Below are 16,544 nucleotides of genomic sequence, written 5' to 3'. Positions count from 1 at the left end.
CATCAACATGGAGAGGATTAGAGAATGTAAAAATAAACTGAGAAAATTATGTTGGCCTTCATAAAGCGGACAACAGCTATTAAAAAATACCCATATCCACTGTGAGGGTTGTGGAAGAAGTTTAAAACAACCAGAGCTACAATGAAACTGCTTGGAACAGGACAGAACTGTATGTAATCCCTCACACAGTGAGGAGGCTGGTTATGGTTATAGTTTGAGAGGCATCACAACTGGACATTTGCAGAAGATGGCAGCATTTTGGGGTCACCAAATCTCCAACTCTACAATTAGGCACAACCTCCATGATGACAAACTATTTGGAAGGCATGGCAGATTAAAGCCTTTTCTTTCATCTAACCACAAATCCAACTGCCTGGGGTTCAGGACACATTACTGAAACATAACTGGAACTGGGTTCTGTGGTCAGAGACGAAAATAGCGGTTTCTTTCAATTCTCAACATGGGTTTGGAGTAAAAAGAAGGATGGTCATAGAAAGACAATCTAATCCCTACTGTTAAGTAGGGTCCTGGGTCCCATGTCAGGGTACATAGTATCAAACTATATTTTAAATGAAAAATTGGCTGCATTTGCCAAGAAGCTACAATTAGGTCTTGGTCACATCTTTCAGCAGGAAACTTGTCCAAATCCATACAAACATGGTTCAGTGACCACATAAGCAGTTCCCCGAACTACACTCCATTGAAAGGCTGTGGGTTGAGCTAAAGAGGAGTCCACAAGCAAGACCAAGATGATCATGGAGGATTCTTACCCACCTACACCAATGGTGCCACTAATTCTAATGATCTAATTCTAGATGACGTCAAATATCTCATTCATCTCATCTCATCATCTCTAGCCGCTTTATCCTGTTCTACAGGGTCGCAGGCAAGCTGGAGCCTATCCCAGCCGACTACGGGTGAAAGGCGGGGTACACCCTGGACAAGTCGCCAGGTCATCACAGGGCTGACACAGACACAGACCATTCACACTCACATTCACACCTACGGTCAATTTAGAGTCACCAGTTAACCTAACCTGCATGTCTTTGGACTGCGGGGGAAACTGGAGCACCCGGAGGAAACCCACGCAGACACGGGGAGAACATGCAAACTCCGCACAGAAAGGCCCTCGCCGGCCACGGGGCTTGAACCCGGACCTTCTTGCTGTGAAGCGACAGCACTAACCACTACACCACCGTGCCGCCCCAATGTCGAATATATTTTCTGAAAATTGTCAGTATATATGAGACTTAAATACAGGATTTGGATTTAAATCTAAAGCTACATCTAATCAGTGAATTGATTTACACAGTCCGTATGGAGCTGCCTGTACAGTAGTGTATCCATGGTTTTCATCTCATCTCATTATCTCTAGCCGCTTTATCTTTATCCTGTTCTACAGGGTCACAGGCAAGCTGGAGCCTATCCCAGCTGACTACGGGCGAAAGGCGGGGTACACCCTGGACAAGTCGCCAGGTCATCACAGGGCTGACACATAGACACAGACAACCATTCACACTCACATTCACACCTACGGTCAATTTAGAGTCACCAGTTAACCTAACCTGCATGTCTTTGGACTGTGGGGGAAACCGGAGCACCCGGAGGAAACCCACGCGGACACGGAGAGAGCATGCAAACTCCACACAGAAAGGCCCTCACTGGCCACGGGACTCGAACCCAAACCTTCTTGCTGTGAGGCGACAGCGCTAACCACTACACCACCGTGCTGCCATCCATGGTTTTGTAGTTTCTAAATTTTAAAAAGAAAACACTTTCATTTTTCAGTTTATTACTGCTGTTTGTAATATGAAATAGATTTTAGTAAAATCCATATTATTTTAGAGTTTTCTGTAAAGAATTCAACATAAGCCAATCACTGTTGATATTCAGTAATGAAATAACACGGTTGTAAGGAGTCTGGAGACAGCATTCAGCTCGATTTAAAACACTTGATCGCTGTTGCATTTATGGTGCATAATTGCAATTTTAATGTGGCCAAGCACTGTAAAGCAGTTAATTGGTGAGGCAAGTTTCATGTTCAAACTCTGTACATTTTTAATAAGACTGCTGTACTGTGTCCAAAATCACATCAGCACATGTAAGACGTAAAAGGTTTTCCTTTACTTATATATTATATACAACTGGAGAATTGTAATATTTGGCAAAGTTGAAAACTAAATAGCTATTCTGGCAAGCCTGGTTCTGTAAACCAAAACACCATTATGTGGCCTACCAACATCTAATCAAAGCAACGGGGCATCTCTACTTACCTGAATCCTGTTGCAAGAGGGTGAGCTTTCACAATGACTGAGAACATGACTGACTGGGGTTGGAGCCCAAGCAGATTGCTTGTTTCAGGTTGCAACTTTGGCGTAAACCTCCACCAAAATCACTACTTATACTGGATTAGGTGTGAGGTGTATAATTACAGTGCGTTGGTATATACACTACATGGGCCAATAAATAAAAATAAATAAGTGGGCATCTGACCATCACATCCATATGTGGTTTTTGCCAAAAATGTTGGGAAGCACACAACTACCTATGTAGAAATGCAGGGATGCAAACAGCTAATAGATATAAAATTTATATACATCATAATAGAGAATAGGCGTGGATATCACGTGACCTATTTTAACCTCAAAATGGTGAATTTCACAGAAATGTCAGAAGTAGGGATGTTAACCGATGACCGTTTGACCGGTGGTTGACCGAATCAACGTCAACCGGTTAATTTTTTTTTGGTTGTCGGTGAAAAAAATTTTTTAAAAAATCAATCGTTTTGAAGCTGCTGATTTTGGACCGGAGAACCTGGAATTCTGTGTTGTAAACGCTTGGGCCATGCCATGAGGTGTAAGGACGACAGCTGACAAATCAGAAACACCCATTCAGTCATGTCCCGCCCTCCCGCCCCAGTTAAAGACAGCTGACAAATCAGAAACACCCATTCAGTCATGTCCCGCCCTCCCGCCCCAGTTAAAGACAGCTGACAAATCAGAAACACCCATTCAGTCATGTCCCGCCCTCCCGCCCCAGTTAAAGACAGCTGACAAATCAGAAACACCCATTCAGTCATGTCCCGCCCTCCCGCCCCAGTTAAAGACAGCTGACAAATCAGAAACACCCATTCAGTCATGTCCCACCCTCCCGCCCCAGTTAAAGACAGCTGACAAATCAGAAACACCCATTCAGTCATGTCCCGCCCCAGTTGAAGACAGCTGCCACTTGGCAAAAAAAAAAAGTGTAGACACAGGCTTTTTAGCTTACAAATTACTATTCTGTTTGTTTGTTTTTTTAAATTATTATTAGAAGGCACATGGAGTTTAGTTCTGCCTTGGCCAGTGCATTCTGAAAGTATGTTTCGGTCTGTAGCCAACAATGCATGTTATTGCAGATCATCTCTCTCCACACAAACTAAAGGCGCAGATGCCGACTTTTTCATGGACTGTAACGGCATTTGCTTATGTAGTAATTTTAATACAGAATTTACTTTGATGAAATTATTCAGACACTCCAATACCCCCCCCAAAAAAAATCGGATCTGCACGAGCCGTGAAAAAGGCGCGCCGTTTGCATCCCTGTTTAAACTCATAGGTTAACCGACTTTAACCGGCTAATGAGGCTCGGTGGTCGGTCAAGATTTTTTTTTAGTTTTCGCCATCCCTAGTCAGAAGTTTGCATTCCTCTGAAAGTCTTTGTATGCTGTAACAAGATTTCCTTGACTGAAACTAAGGCTACATCCACACGACAACGAGATTTTTTTTTTTTTAAATATTGCGTCCACATGGGCAACGGATCAGTAAAATATCAGGTTCATATGGCAACGCAACACTTGCTGAAAACGATGCAATACACATGCCACACCTCTACGTGCGCTGTAAGACGGTCCCATCGGAGACACCAGAACAATAGAAGTAGTAGACGCATGCGCATAAACCCCTTCTTCTGTAGCATCAGCCACATAAAGTTTTGATTATTAATCAGTAGTGTAAAACGAAAGACGCGGAAAGAGGAATGAACGGGGGTAGATGGAAGCCGGTACGCCAACATTCTGATATCCTCCGGAATTCTTTAATGGTCTGGAATAAATTGAATGCTACACGTTGATGGATTACTTTGTTCTTCTACGCCCATTTTGAGGAATGTATTGTCGGACTTAAACCAACATCTGAAGAGGTGAGAGCACTCCTTTTTTTTTCCTATTTTTGCTGGCGGGATTGTTTTTGGAAAGCACACGGGCGGTGCGCGGTTTGGTACTGCTTCCGCAGTGTTTGGACTAAAGACTCTGCCCTAAGGGCTATTCTCTCTCTCTCACTTTGCACCATTACACAATAAATATTCACAGTGAAAATATTTTGTAAGCGCGTTTCATGAACCAAGTTATAGGATTTGTTGACAACTCGCATCGAGTTCGTTACACTTCTACCCGGCGTGAAGCACTGACAGTCATGTGGTTGTGATGTCATCGTAAACAAATCCGTTCTACTCATCCAGACGACTTCGCAACGGCGCCGTTGCCAGATTTTTTCACTCTGGAACCCGTTCTCAAAAGATTTCGTTTTGGGGCACCCAAAACGCCGGTGCCGTGTGGACGCCAGGTCGAAACGATAAACAATTTTATCAGATTCACCTGAATCCGTTGCCGTGTGGACAGGGCCTAAGGGTCCCAAACATGTTCCAGCATCACAGTGCCCCTACATACAAAGTGAGGTCCCAAAAGGCATGGTGTGCCAAGGTGGTAGGGAAAGAACTCAACTGGTCTGTACCTCATCTCCACTGAACACCTTTGGGATGAATTGAAATGCTGACTGAGCCCCAGGCCTCCTCGCCCAACATCAGTGCCTGACCTCACTAATGCTCTTGTGGCTGAATAAGCACAAATCCCCACAACCATGGTCCAAAATCTAATGGAAAGCCTTCCTAGAGTTGTACAGGCTGTTTCAGCAGGAAAGGGAGAACTCAACATTAATGCCCATCGCTTTGGAATGGGATGTTGAATGGTCAGGTGTCCGGATACTTTTGGCCAGATAGTATATCTATGGAAAAGATTTTGGACCACACTTCCATTAGTGCTTGGTTAAACCAGCTTGAGTCGCAGCACAAAACCAAAAAGCAAATGACGGATACTGTACGTTTGTCGAAAATGGAAAATTGTGTAAATTCACTATTTTCCCGAATCACTCTGATCAGTTTTGGTTTAAAACAACTTGGATTTCTCTCAATCTTGTCTCAAAACAGGTAAAAATGTTTGCACTCTTTGGTCTCATCCCATCAGAGACAATTACACTTTTTTTTAAATGCCACACAAAAGAAAAACAAGAAATTATTCCACAACCACTTGTCTGTGACAATTTGATGACTTGTATGGGAAGGGTGGGGGGAACAAAATTGGACACGGGTTCTCCAAAAATAAGGAAAGTATTTAAACAAAACCAAACACTCTTTTCAGTTTTACTTACCTGTGTATTTAACTTACCTGTATTTCATGTATGGCAACACAGTTAACTACAATTGCTTTTAATAATGCAAATATATGTATAAAACTTTGGGCCAAGGATCAAGGCAGGGCAGTAGAGTAATAGCAGAACTTGTGGTGGAAAATTAGGAACTGTAGTTACATTTAGACTACTACTTGCCCCTACTAGACAGACATATTATTATTAACTCGTTTCTTGGCTTTACGAGTGTTAACGGGTGCGAAAGAGACAGGAAATATGTGCGACACTCAGGGGGGGAAAAAAACGGTAGTCAGATATTTTATTTAAACGTCTGGAGAGACAGCGACTGCTAGCACATGACTAAATTTCTTTTTAAAATAATCACACCAAGCACAGAAATCGACTTACGTTCGGACACTTGTTAAAGAGCTCAACCATTTATAAAGACATCGGTTTGCATCCACAGTCGAGATATAGATTTTCAGAGGTACATTTTAACAAAAGGTTTTAACAAAATGAACGTAGGGAAACATCACACGTAGGATAGGCTACAATATTTGGGTTTTGGTAAGAATTTTAATCACAAGCATGTCCAGTGTATCGAGATGTTAAAACGTCTTGAATCTCAAGAAAGGCTACAGAGTCTGTGTGAACGATTAATGGGCTGGCCACAATTTTATCGGAGCAATACCGACTATGTGGTAGTAGTTTATGTAGCGGATGGTCATTTGTTTTCCACGAGTTTCCTTTAGTTGACGCTGCTTTTCCTAGGAGGCGACGTCATTTCCAAGCGTCGTGTGCCGAGTCGATGTGGTGCTCGGGCGGCCGTTAAGATGCGATTCGATGATCAGTTGGTGTCCCCCGGCTCTGCCCACTACCACACATTTAATACCATCCTCCCTCTTCCTCCTCTTTCTTATGCGGGTCCCAACTATGGAACGCAACATACCTAGGTCTGTATCAAAGCCATCCATACGAAATGTTGTTCAACCTCGATTCAGAGCCTTACCTTTCTTAATCATGCAAGTCACATACCATGCTTTAGGAAAAAAAAAAAAAATCAAATAAAATAACATATGCCTACACGTTGTACAAAAATCTAAGCATGCTGGTGTGGGCTAGGGTTAATTTGAATAAGGAGCACATCAAGCCCCTGTAACAAAAAATATCAAATGATAACAATACAATCATTAGTACTAGGCAGTCCCTCACAATCTAAACTGACAGACATGCAAAACAGAGCACTGAATTGAAAAAAAAATTTGAAGTAATCAAATCTTCCACCTTGAAATGATACTCAAAGTGACAACACCTACATCCTTGATACACTATAAAATCGTCCCTAAATTCTAATTTAAATCAGCATGACAATTTTCTAACACGCTAAACTGAACAATTTAACAGAATATTAGCTGCGCTATACCCATTCGGAGAATTAGCTACAAGCATCATGGAATATTTCCTAATTCCTGCAGATATATCCCTGTTTATTAGCTTGCCTTATACAAAAAGGGAGACGTACAGACTTTCTGGACAAAGCAAGCTTAGTAGCCACGGCCGAAGCCATTGCTGTACTTGTCCTCCATGTAATCATCTTTATCAAAGCCTGAGCCGAGCGAGTAACGCTGATAGCCGGAGGCTGCGGCGGAGGACGGGGGAGGAAGCGCGGATCCCAAAGCACCACGGGGATAGCTGCGCATGTAGCTAGGAGGCGGTGGGGGCGGCGGAGGCAGCAGAGACCGACGATTGCCCAGAGGGCTGCGCTCTCGGTAGTAGCGAGGGGCAACGGGAGGCGAAGGGGGTCGCTGCGGAGGCGGAGGACGCCGCTCGTAGGGGTCCCGGTCGTAAAAATGCGGGGCTGCGGCATACGGGTCGTGGCGAACACCCCTCTCATATGCTTCGCGCTCGTAGTAGGAGCGGGGAGGTGGCGGTGGGAGTGGTGGTGGCGGAAGACGACCTCGAGGCGGATAGAAATCGCCGAGTGGAGGACGTGGGGGCAGGTAAGGAGGATGGTGCGGATGGGGTGGATAGTGATGGGGAGGAGGAGGGGGGAAATAGTCATCTCCTCTGCTATTTTTGGGTTGATTACTGCGAGAGAGGGACACAAAGATTTTTTGATCCTCCAATTTCGTATGATTAAGCTCCCTGATGGCCTCCAAGGCCTCGTTTTCCCTCTGCATATGAACAAATGCATAATTCTTCACAATATCACACTCCACCACCTTGCCATATGGCTGGAAGAGCTCCTTGATTTTGGAAGCTGTGACACCCTCAGGCACGTTGCCCACGTAGATCTTGGTGGCATTGCGCACCTTGGTGGTGGCATACTCGACGGTGATGCGTGAGCCATTGAGCACATGTTTGTGCAAAGCAGCAACCGCTTTCTGGGCCGCATCCTCTTCATCCATGTGCACAAAGCCATAGTTCTTCAGGATGTCGCAGTCTGACACAACACCGTGTTGTTCAAACAAGGCACGCAGCTCTGCTTCTGTGGTCGCCGAAGCTACATTACCAACAAATATCTTCACCATTTTTGATGGTTGCAATGAGGCTGTTGGATTTTGGACAGATTAAGCAGGTTCCTTGGCAACTGGACGCTGTCCCTACAAGGAAAAAGAGGTGACAATAACATCAAGTTACTAGAAATAACATCAAACTTTTACCAAACAGCAGTGTTAACAGTGTGGTAACTTGTACCCTGTTCACACTGAAAACTGTTTATTGCTGTTATACTACAAGGGTGGCGTGTGGTAATGGGAACAAAACAGTAAAGTCGAAATCCCTGGCAACCTAGTAACATTAAAGTGCATATCACGGGTAAGTTCAGGAGCAAGATCAATGTAATTCTCCTATTTTATATTAAACTTTGGTCAAATATCTGTCACATTTTGCGCAATTTTTTTTTACCTTGCGCAATACCAGAAAAATTCAGTTGAAATCAAGCCATTTGAGGCAAATTGGTCCGCCTCTGAAAAAACCTGGCATTTGGATTTCCCAGGAAACATTGATTTTCATGACGTCGCGTGCGGGACGCCTCCTTCTGAATCCTACGTCAGCGCTGGTTTGTTTATGAGAAAACGACATGGTGGTTTTCTGCAAATTTCTTCAACGCTATCACGTAATTATTAAAATAGTTAACAGATGTATCATAGGAGGGTGTAGCAACACCAATGTTGATGGGATTAGTACTCATCGTTTCCCACATTTCGCTCAGGTGATAAGTCCATATTTCAATGCAAAATCGCGAGCTGCTAAACTTGGTCTACACAGGCTGTGCACTGAAACCGTACAAGCTCTCGCAGCCTGCTGGCGCTTCCACAGGTGACGTCACGAATCTGGCTCCAGACTCCCTTGGGATTTTTCCAGACGCGTTTTGTTATTTTATTTTTTTCTGCTGTAGACAGATGGTCTTGTGCAAAATTACCCTTCTGGATGGGTGTGTAAAGGGACATTCTTTCATATAAAAAAAAAAGAATTTGGTCCAGGATATGCACTTTAATCTTTGGCCACGGCTCCACCGGGAACTGGAACCATCGGATTAATGCATTGCAACCGCAGATGGAACCACCAACCGAATAGTAATACTAATTAGCTAGCCTTGGGCTTTGCACAATTATATGGACTTGTTGCCTTATAAATTATACATCAGATCCAGTCTCGCATATTTTACATGCCTTGCAGAGGGACGCGAGTCAGTGTTGGAATACACAACACCCGTTATATTACCATTATAGAAGACTGAATGTGAATGAAAATTTATCATCTATCCAGTGTTATTTTTACCCGATACATTAACGAGTGCCATTACTAAAGGCAACTTTTTTAATAAGAAAAAAAAAGCTATCATATTTTTTACTCTGGTAAAATTTTATTAGTCTGTTCATTTTTAATCCAAATATCTTCAGAAGAGCTTCCTTTTTCAAGAAAATGACTATTCATTTTTTCCCTTCCTCTTCCCTATATTTTATTCTTTTTTATATGCAAATACCTAATTTAATCTAATTTACCTAGAAGTTTTTCTCTATTTCTATTCTCTGTTTATCCTGTAATGACACTACTGGAATTTTAATTTCCCTGAGGGAACCCTCCCAAAGGGATCAATAAAGTTCCATCTAATCTAAAGGTTGTTTTACAATCAGGGTACAAAGTTTGTGTCACAGGGGTCCAAAATTCAAATTGATTCAAACTGGTTCTTGTACCAGTTTTTAAGTGAAGGACAAGTTAAAGAACAGATTTCAGGTAATTTCTTTACATATGTGTACGGTAGTTTTGTGTAATCTGCTATAAGATGGGAGAAACAAATGAAGTGATTCTCGGAGAGGACTTTTTTTTTGACAATTCAGAATCCACTACTTCCATAGTGCTTTTAAATATAAGGCTGTAAGCTTTGTGTTAGTTGTCTCTAATATTTATGTCCCAATATCTTGACCACATTTTAGGATGAAAATAAATCATTTTAGATATATGCTATTTTATATTGAAAAATTAGCTGTCTCGGAGAGGACATTTTTTTGACACAGTTACATACTAATTTGATCAAAATAGTCTGAAAACGTACTGGCATTCAACATTAAAACTTAACTATGTTTCCAATGATATGGAACCAAATATTTGTTTTATGGTATAAAGAATGATGTAAGTGCATCCCTTTTGGAGCTACCTGTGGTCAAAAAAGCACTTTTTCTAAATGACACGAGTAATTTTGCTAAATATGACATATATTGCCATACATTCACCAAAAATAACGTTATCACCAAATTTTTTTTGCATGGTAAATAGAGCTATCACAGGGCTACAATAAACAACCAAGTTTATTTAGTCAAGCCTTTTGATATTGAAGATAATAAGTGTTAAATGTGATTTTTAGCTTGCATACCCTGATTGTAAAACAACCCCTAATCAATGAATATTCAATGAATATGTAAATTAGTAAACGGATATGCAAATTAGCACATGGCGTGAGAGAACGGATATGCAAATTAGCGCATGACGTAAACAAAGGGTTAACTGCATATTCCCCTCACAAAATGGCCGAAAAGATGACTCGTAACGATTTCATTTGATGTCAAAAACTCGCGATATTATATTCCTACCATATCGTCCACCCCTAAAAGAAACAAACGGCTTTCCTACAGCTTAATCCACTGAGAGAGAGAAAAAAAAAAGTTATTTATTTAATGTACCTTGTTCTCCGCCATGTTCACTGTTACGAACTGATAATAGATATAAAATGGCCTCTTGGTGAAGAGGAAGATCACAGCACAGCAAAAAAGATTGACAAAACTTCACGTTGCTTATTTTCCCCACACATTCCACCTTGTTTCAGACAAAAAGCTCGAAGAAAACCGACCATACAAAACCAAGAGAGGGGGGAAAATAATAAAATAAAATAAAAAACCACCCCACACACATTCGAACAACTGAGTGCGGGTCGAATAGCCAAGCTAGCCTCCAGCTAACATATCGCTATTGTGCTTTAGCTAGCATATTAGCTATACTCTGGTTATCACAAAAATACCAATAATATACAATTTCAACATCTTACTACAATAACCAAGCTGTTTACGTGATTAAAACCTGTACGAATAACACCGACCAAGAACAAATTTAGTAAAAACGAATCCCAGCTAGCTTAGCTACCGAGCTAACCTTTCAGGAAATTCGTTTAGCTACGGACTATTAAACTATCTATAGTTCTGTGGATTAACGAAAATCAACTGTATACTACATATCATTATTTAATAGACAAAACGCATATAAACTTACCACAAAAGCAACACAACAACGAATCCCAACCGGTTCCTTATAGTCAGTGTTTCATTCGCTGGAGGGCTTCAAATGAGTCGAATCTCCGTTTCCGAACATTATGACACAGGAATCGACGTGTTATCTTTGATTTAGCTCAACCTCGTCTGCTGATTAAAGGTGACAGCACATAAAAATTAATAATAATAATAATTATTATTATTATTATTAATTTTTATTTTTTAATTAAAATATATTTTAATAAATATATTTTATTAAAAATATTGTAAAATATATATTTATTATTAATTTTTTATTATTAATTTTTTTTTATTATTAATTTTTACTTGAAGATTCTATTTAAGAAGTCTATTCTTAATAATAATTATTATTATTATTAAGAATAGACTTCTTAAATAGAATCTTCAAGTCCTTTGACACGGAGTCGACTCGGAATCGATTCCCACATTTCCGGAACCTTCGGCTCGAGCTTGCTTTTTTTGAAGATGAAAGTCACCTCAAATTGACTACTTGCATTTTGCTATCGCCCCCTAGTGGTGGGCCCCGTCGCTTGCATCCTTCCCCTGAAATGTGTTGTAAATAATCCGTTTTTACTTGCTGTTTTTAACGGAGGGAATAATTTCTATGTTGTTCAATTTATATTTGTTGTTCCATCGATGCAGCAAGCTTGACAAACTATTTTTGTAGTCTCTATGTATAAAGAACAACTTGCTTGACATTACAGTAAAACTGGCCTGGATTTTACCCATTTTCACACATAAATCTGTAAACTTTATTAATGTATATGTATTAAAATGTTTCTACAGTATCCTCAGAGCACAATTTTTCAGACGACTCACAAATTGCGTATACAACACGCTTATGTTATAATAAAATGGCACACGCGGTAACTTATTCCAGCGCAGTTTCCGTAGTGTAGTGGTTATCACGTTCGCCTCACACGCGAAAGGTCCCCGGTTCGAAACCGGGCGGAAACACGTGCTAAAGCCTTTTTTTTTTCTCCCTCCTCTCTAGTTATAGCTTTAAAGTGCATATTCTGGACCATCTCATTATCTCTAGCCGCTTTATCCTGTTCTACAGGGCCGCAGGCAAGCTGGAGCCTATCCCAGCTGACTACGGGCGAAAGGCGGGGTACACCCTGGACAAGTCGCCAGGTCATCACAGGGCTGACACATAGACACAGACAACCATTCACACTCACACCTACGGTCAATTTAGAGTCACCAGTTAACCTAACCTGCATGTCTTTGGACTATGGGGGAAACCGGAGCACCCGGAGGAAACCCACGCGGACACGGGGAGAACATGCAAACTCCGCACAGAAAGGCCCTCGCCGGCCACGGGGCTCGAAACCAGACCTTCTTGCTGTGAGGCGACAGCGCTAACCACTACACCACCGTGCCACCTGCCTTCAACACTAAATGACGAAATTGCATATTTTCCATGTCACTTTTCTAGTCTAAATTTTCTTTTCTGTGTCTAATATGAACAGTTAGAGTTCCCTGTGCTGATATCTGCACATTTTATATTTTCCACCAGAAATTAGTTTTTAAAACGTTATTCTATTATAATATAAGAAGGCATGGATACACTTGGGAATGAAGTGATTAAAACCCTGGGTGACATGCTCGACCTTTGTATCCCCTTGTTAACCCGTGATGTAATGACCATATTTCTGGGGCCACGACTCGGCTTCTCAGCATGCTTTAATCTTGTAAGTATTCAACTGTGTTTTTAATGGCAGTTTTAGAAAATTGCTGTGATTCTTTGGGAGTTTTATGATGAACTGTTTTTATTTTTTATATCTTTATCTATTTATATTTCTCCTTCTATTTATGATGTGGTTGTCCTGTCTTACTGTTATGTGTTGTATGTATGGTCAGGTGGCGTTCAATTTCCCCCTTGGGGATTAATAAAGTTCCTCGATCAATCAATCAATCAATCAATGCTGCAGTGCTGTGTCCCTCGTTGTTTGTATAGAACCAAGTCCAAAAAAAAAAGAGCATGCAATTGCCACGAAGGAAAATGTTTCTTCGCTTTTAGTACTTATATCAAGACACAGACATTCACACTCACTTTAGAGTCACCAGTTAACCTAACCTGCATGTCTTTGGACTGTGGGGGAAACCGGAGCACCCGGAGGAAACCCACGCGGACAACATGCAAACTCCGCACAGAAAGGCCCTCGCCGGCCACAGGGCTCGAACCCGGACCTTCTTGCTGTGAGGCGACAGCGCTAAGCACTACACCACCATGCCGCCCTATTTTGGACCAATTTAGTGGGGTTTTTTTTTCCTATGAAAGTATGTCCCTTTACACACTCATCCAGAAGGGTAATTTTGCACAAGGCCATCTGTCTACGGCAGAAAAAAATGAAATAACAAAATGCATCTGGAAAAATCTCTACACTATTACCAAGATATAAGAAGAAGACTCAAGTCCAGAAAGAGCTCCATGGTTGTACAGAATCTGAACCCTAAGGACTCTGCCAAATATCGACTAGACCATGGGAAAGCTTCCGACACTCTACCACCAAATGAAGCTCTTCAGAGTCCTTGTGAGTCCCTACCTCATGATACTCACCTGCCCAGAAGGGAACGGGTTGCCCTGAACAGAGCCAGGAGCAGAGTAGGTAGAACTAAGGACAACCTACTGAAATGGGGATGGGTGAACTCAGCTGAGTGTCGATGTGGTCATCCTAACCAAACTATAGGACACATTCTCCGTGAGTGCAAACTGGGTCCAAATGTCACTAATCAAGACCTATGTGAAGCTAACCAAGAAGCCCTGAACTGGCTGCAGTACTGGAACGACAAGATATGATGATGATCTGGAAGAATCCCAAGGGAGTCTGGAGCCATATTGATCCAGATTCGTGATGTCACGTGAGGATCCGCCAGCAGGCTGAGAGACCCTGCATGGATTCAGTGCACAGTCTGTGTAGACCAAGTTTAGCAGCTAGCGATGACGATAGTTAAACATGTCTGTGAAGATTCTCAGTCATCCAGGTCATAGTAAACTGTGGGCGGTAAAAGAGAGCAATTGGACTTGCTTGAAGATTCTTGAAGACGTTTCACCTCTCATCCGAAAGGCTTCTTCAGTTCTGTCTGACTAATTGGGAGTATCAGGTATTTATTCTCTCATGGATGAAAAGCAATCCTAAGGTGTCGTTGAGTCATCCTGTTGGTGTGAATGGCCTAGAGAGTCGTTGGGGTGATCAATGGATTGTTGGTTCTCTCTGTCCTCCTGTGAGTCACTGAAAACAGCTGGGTTTTGGTGTGCATTCAGTTGTCTGGGAAGTGTGCCAAGGACTACATTGTAGGTGGCTGATAAATGATGTCTTAGACCCCCACCTCTGTTCAGTGATGGCCATTCCAGGTTGACAAAAATGGCTTCTTTAACTCCTCGCTCATACCAACGATCCTCTCTGGATAAAATGCATACGTTGCAATCCTGAAATGAGTGTCCTTTGTTGTTAAGATGAAGGTAGACAGCAGAGTCCTGGGACGGCATTACAGAAAGTTCCTATCTTAAGTCAAAAGTTAAGATGGGACAGCTGTGAGATAGGATTCTTTTCAGTTTGGTATTACAGAAGCAAATCCTAACTTCATTTAGGATTCTTATCTTATCTCGAGGGGCGGCACGGTGGTGTAGTGGTTAGCGCTGTCGCCTCACAGCAAGAAGGTCCTGGGTTCGAGCCCCGGGGCCGGCGAGGGCCTTTCTGTGTGGAGTTTGCATGTTCTCCCCGTGTCCGCGTGGGTTTCCTCCGGGTGCTCCGGTTTCCCCCACAGTCCAAAGACATGCAGGTTAGGTTAACTGGTGACTCTAAATTGACCGTAGGTGTGAGTGTGAATGGTTGTCTGTGTCTATGTGTCGGCCCTGTGATGACCTGGCGACTTGTCCAGGGTGTACCCCGCCTTTCGCCCGTAGTCAGCTGGGATAGGCTCCAGCTTGCCTGCGACCCTGTAGAAGGATAAAGCGGCTAGAGATAATGAGATGAGATGAGATCTTATCTCGAGTTAGGATTCCTAAATAACCGATCGAAACATCTATGATTGCCTTTAATGTCTGTTACCTAGCGATCAAATGCCTTATGATCATGTTATGGTCGCTTATTGCCTGGATATTGACGGCGTGATAGCCCTTACGGCAAACATAGGCGACTTCATCCACAGACGGGGCCTTAATGGGAAACAGAGAGCCGTCCGCTAGACCTATCACACCGGGCATATTTGAATGTCGGTAGAAGGCTTCCTTAATCGCATTCAGTTCTTGTCCGCCTGGAAACCTAATGTAATGCGCAGCCAGCCTTCCTATCGCCGTTGCCACTTCGGTCAGATTTTTGGACATGGAAGGCTGAGAAATTTTTGACAAATCGGCGATTTCTGTTTGGAAGTCACCTTTGGCGAAAAAACGAAGCGCATTTGTTAGCTGCAGTATAACCGGGAGAGCCCCATGTCGACAAGTCGGCCTCTCTAAATCTGGCCGCAGTTTATCAGCTAACTGTATGATCATGGCCTGGGGTAACCGGTAGCGATTTATCAAAGTTTTGTCATCAAACCTTAAAACGTCGTTTTGGTCTACCAACTGCCTTTCAATAATGTTGTCGCCTCAAAAGCAAAATACCTGCCATTCTGTCTAATAGTAGACAGTAAAAATGACAGTTAGGACAGCGGTGGGGATATCCTAAAGTTAGGACAGGTATTTAAGAATTTTTTAGTTTTTTTAGAAGTTAGGATGCTTCTGTAATACACTTTTCTTAACTTGAGATAGGATAGGACAACAGAGTTAGGAACGGCTGTTCTGTAATAGCCTTTTCCTAAATATGATCCTAAAGTGCCATTGCCACGGGAACTAGACAGATAAGATGAGATTCTCAAGTTAGGAACTTTCTGTAATGCGGCCCCTGGTCTGAGGAACTGGCTCTCCTGTGTTGAGCCATGCGCCTGTGGAGCGGTTGTCCTTTTTCCCCAATATACGAGTCCGTGCATTCCTCACTGCACTGAATTGCATACACTACATTGTCCTGTTTGTGTCTGGCTATTCTGTCCTTAGGGTGGACCGGTTTCTGCTTCAGGGTGTTACTGGGTCTGAAATGTACCGGAATGTTGTATTTGTACGCAACATGTTAAAAGACAATAGTTAAAAGCTTCAGCTTCTAAGCCCATGGATTCATGCATCAAGGCTCATCTATCTATTGTTACATAAATCAGATTTTTTCTAATTACTATTATGTATTAATATATTTCTTCATTTAGAAGAGTACTGGCTACTGTAGGAGAAAGATTTCATAAGCTACACACATGGAATCGGCTAAGCAGGGTTGTATATACATTT

The 16,544-nt window shown here is 42.2% G+C and overlaps 1 protein-coding gene and 1 non-coding gene across 2 annotated transcripts; one reads left to right on the top strand and one right to left on the bottom strand.

Moving 5' to 3' along the window:
* Positions 1-5,728: 5,728 nt before the first annotated feature.
* Positions 5,729-11,297, bottom strand: zgc:77262 (uncharacterized protein LOC402952 homolog). Its single transcript, XM_060936326.1, has 2 exons — positions 11,208-11,297; positions 5,729-8,044 (listed from the first exon to the last, which is right to left on the bottom strand). The coding sequence occupies exon 2, from the start codon at positions 7,970-7,972 to the stop codon at positions 6,986-6,988; it is 987 nt and encodes a 328-aa protein (XP_060792309.1). The 5' UTR covers positions 7,973-8,044; positions 11,208-11,297; the 3' UTR covers positions 5,729-6,985.
* An 814-nt stretch (positions 11,298-12,111) lies between these two features.
* On the top strand, positions 12,112-12,184 carry trnav-cac (transfer RNA valine (anticodon CAC)). The gene has a single exon. It is a non-coding gene; the product is annotated as a tRNA-Val (tRNA).
* Positions 12,185-16,544: the final 4,360 nt, after the last annotated feature.

This window comes from Neoarius graeffei, chromosome 12, assembly GCF_027579695.1.
Source record: "Neoarius graeffei isolate fNeoGra1 chromosome 12, fNeoGra1.pri, whole genome shotgun sequence".
NCBI classification, from domain to species: Eukaryota; Metazoa; Chordata; class Actinopteri; order Siluriformes; family Ariidae; genus Neoarius; species Neoarius graeffei.
The sequence above is the reverse complement of the archived record's forward strand: the minus strand, read 5'-3'. Positions and strand labels throughout refer to the sequence as shown.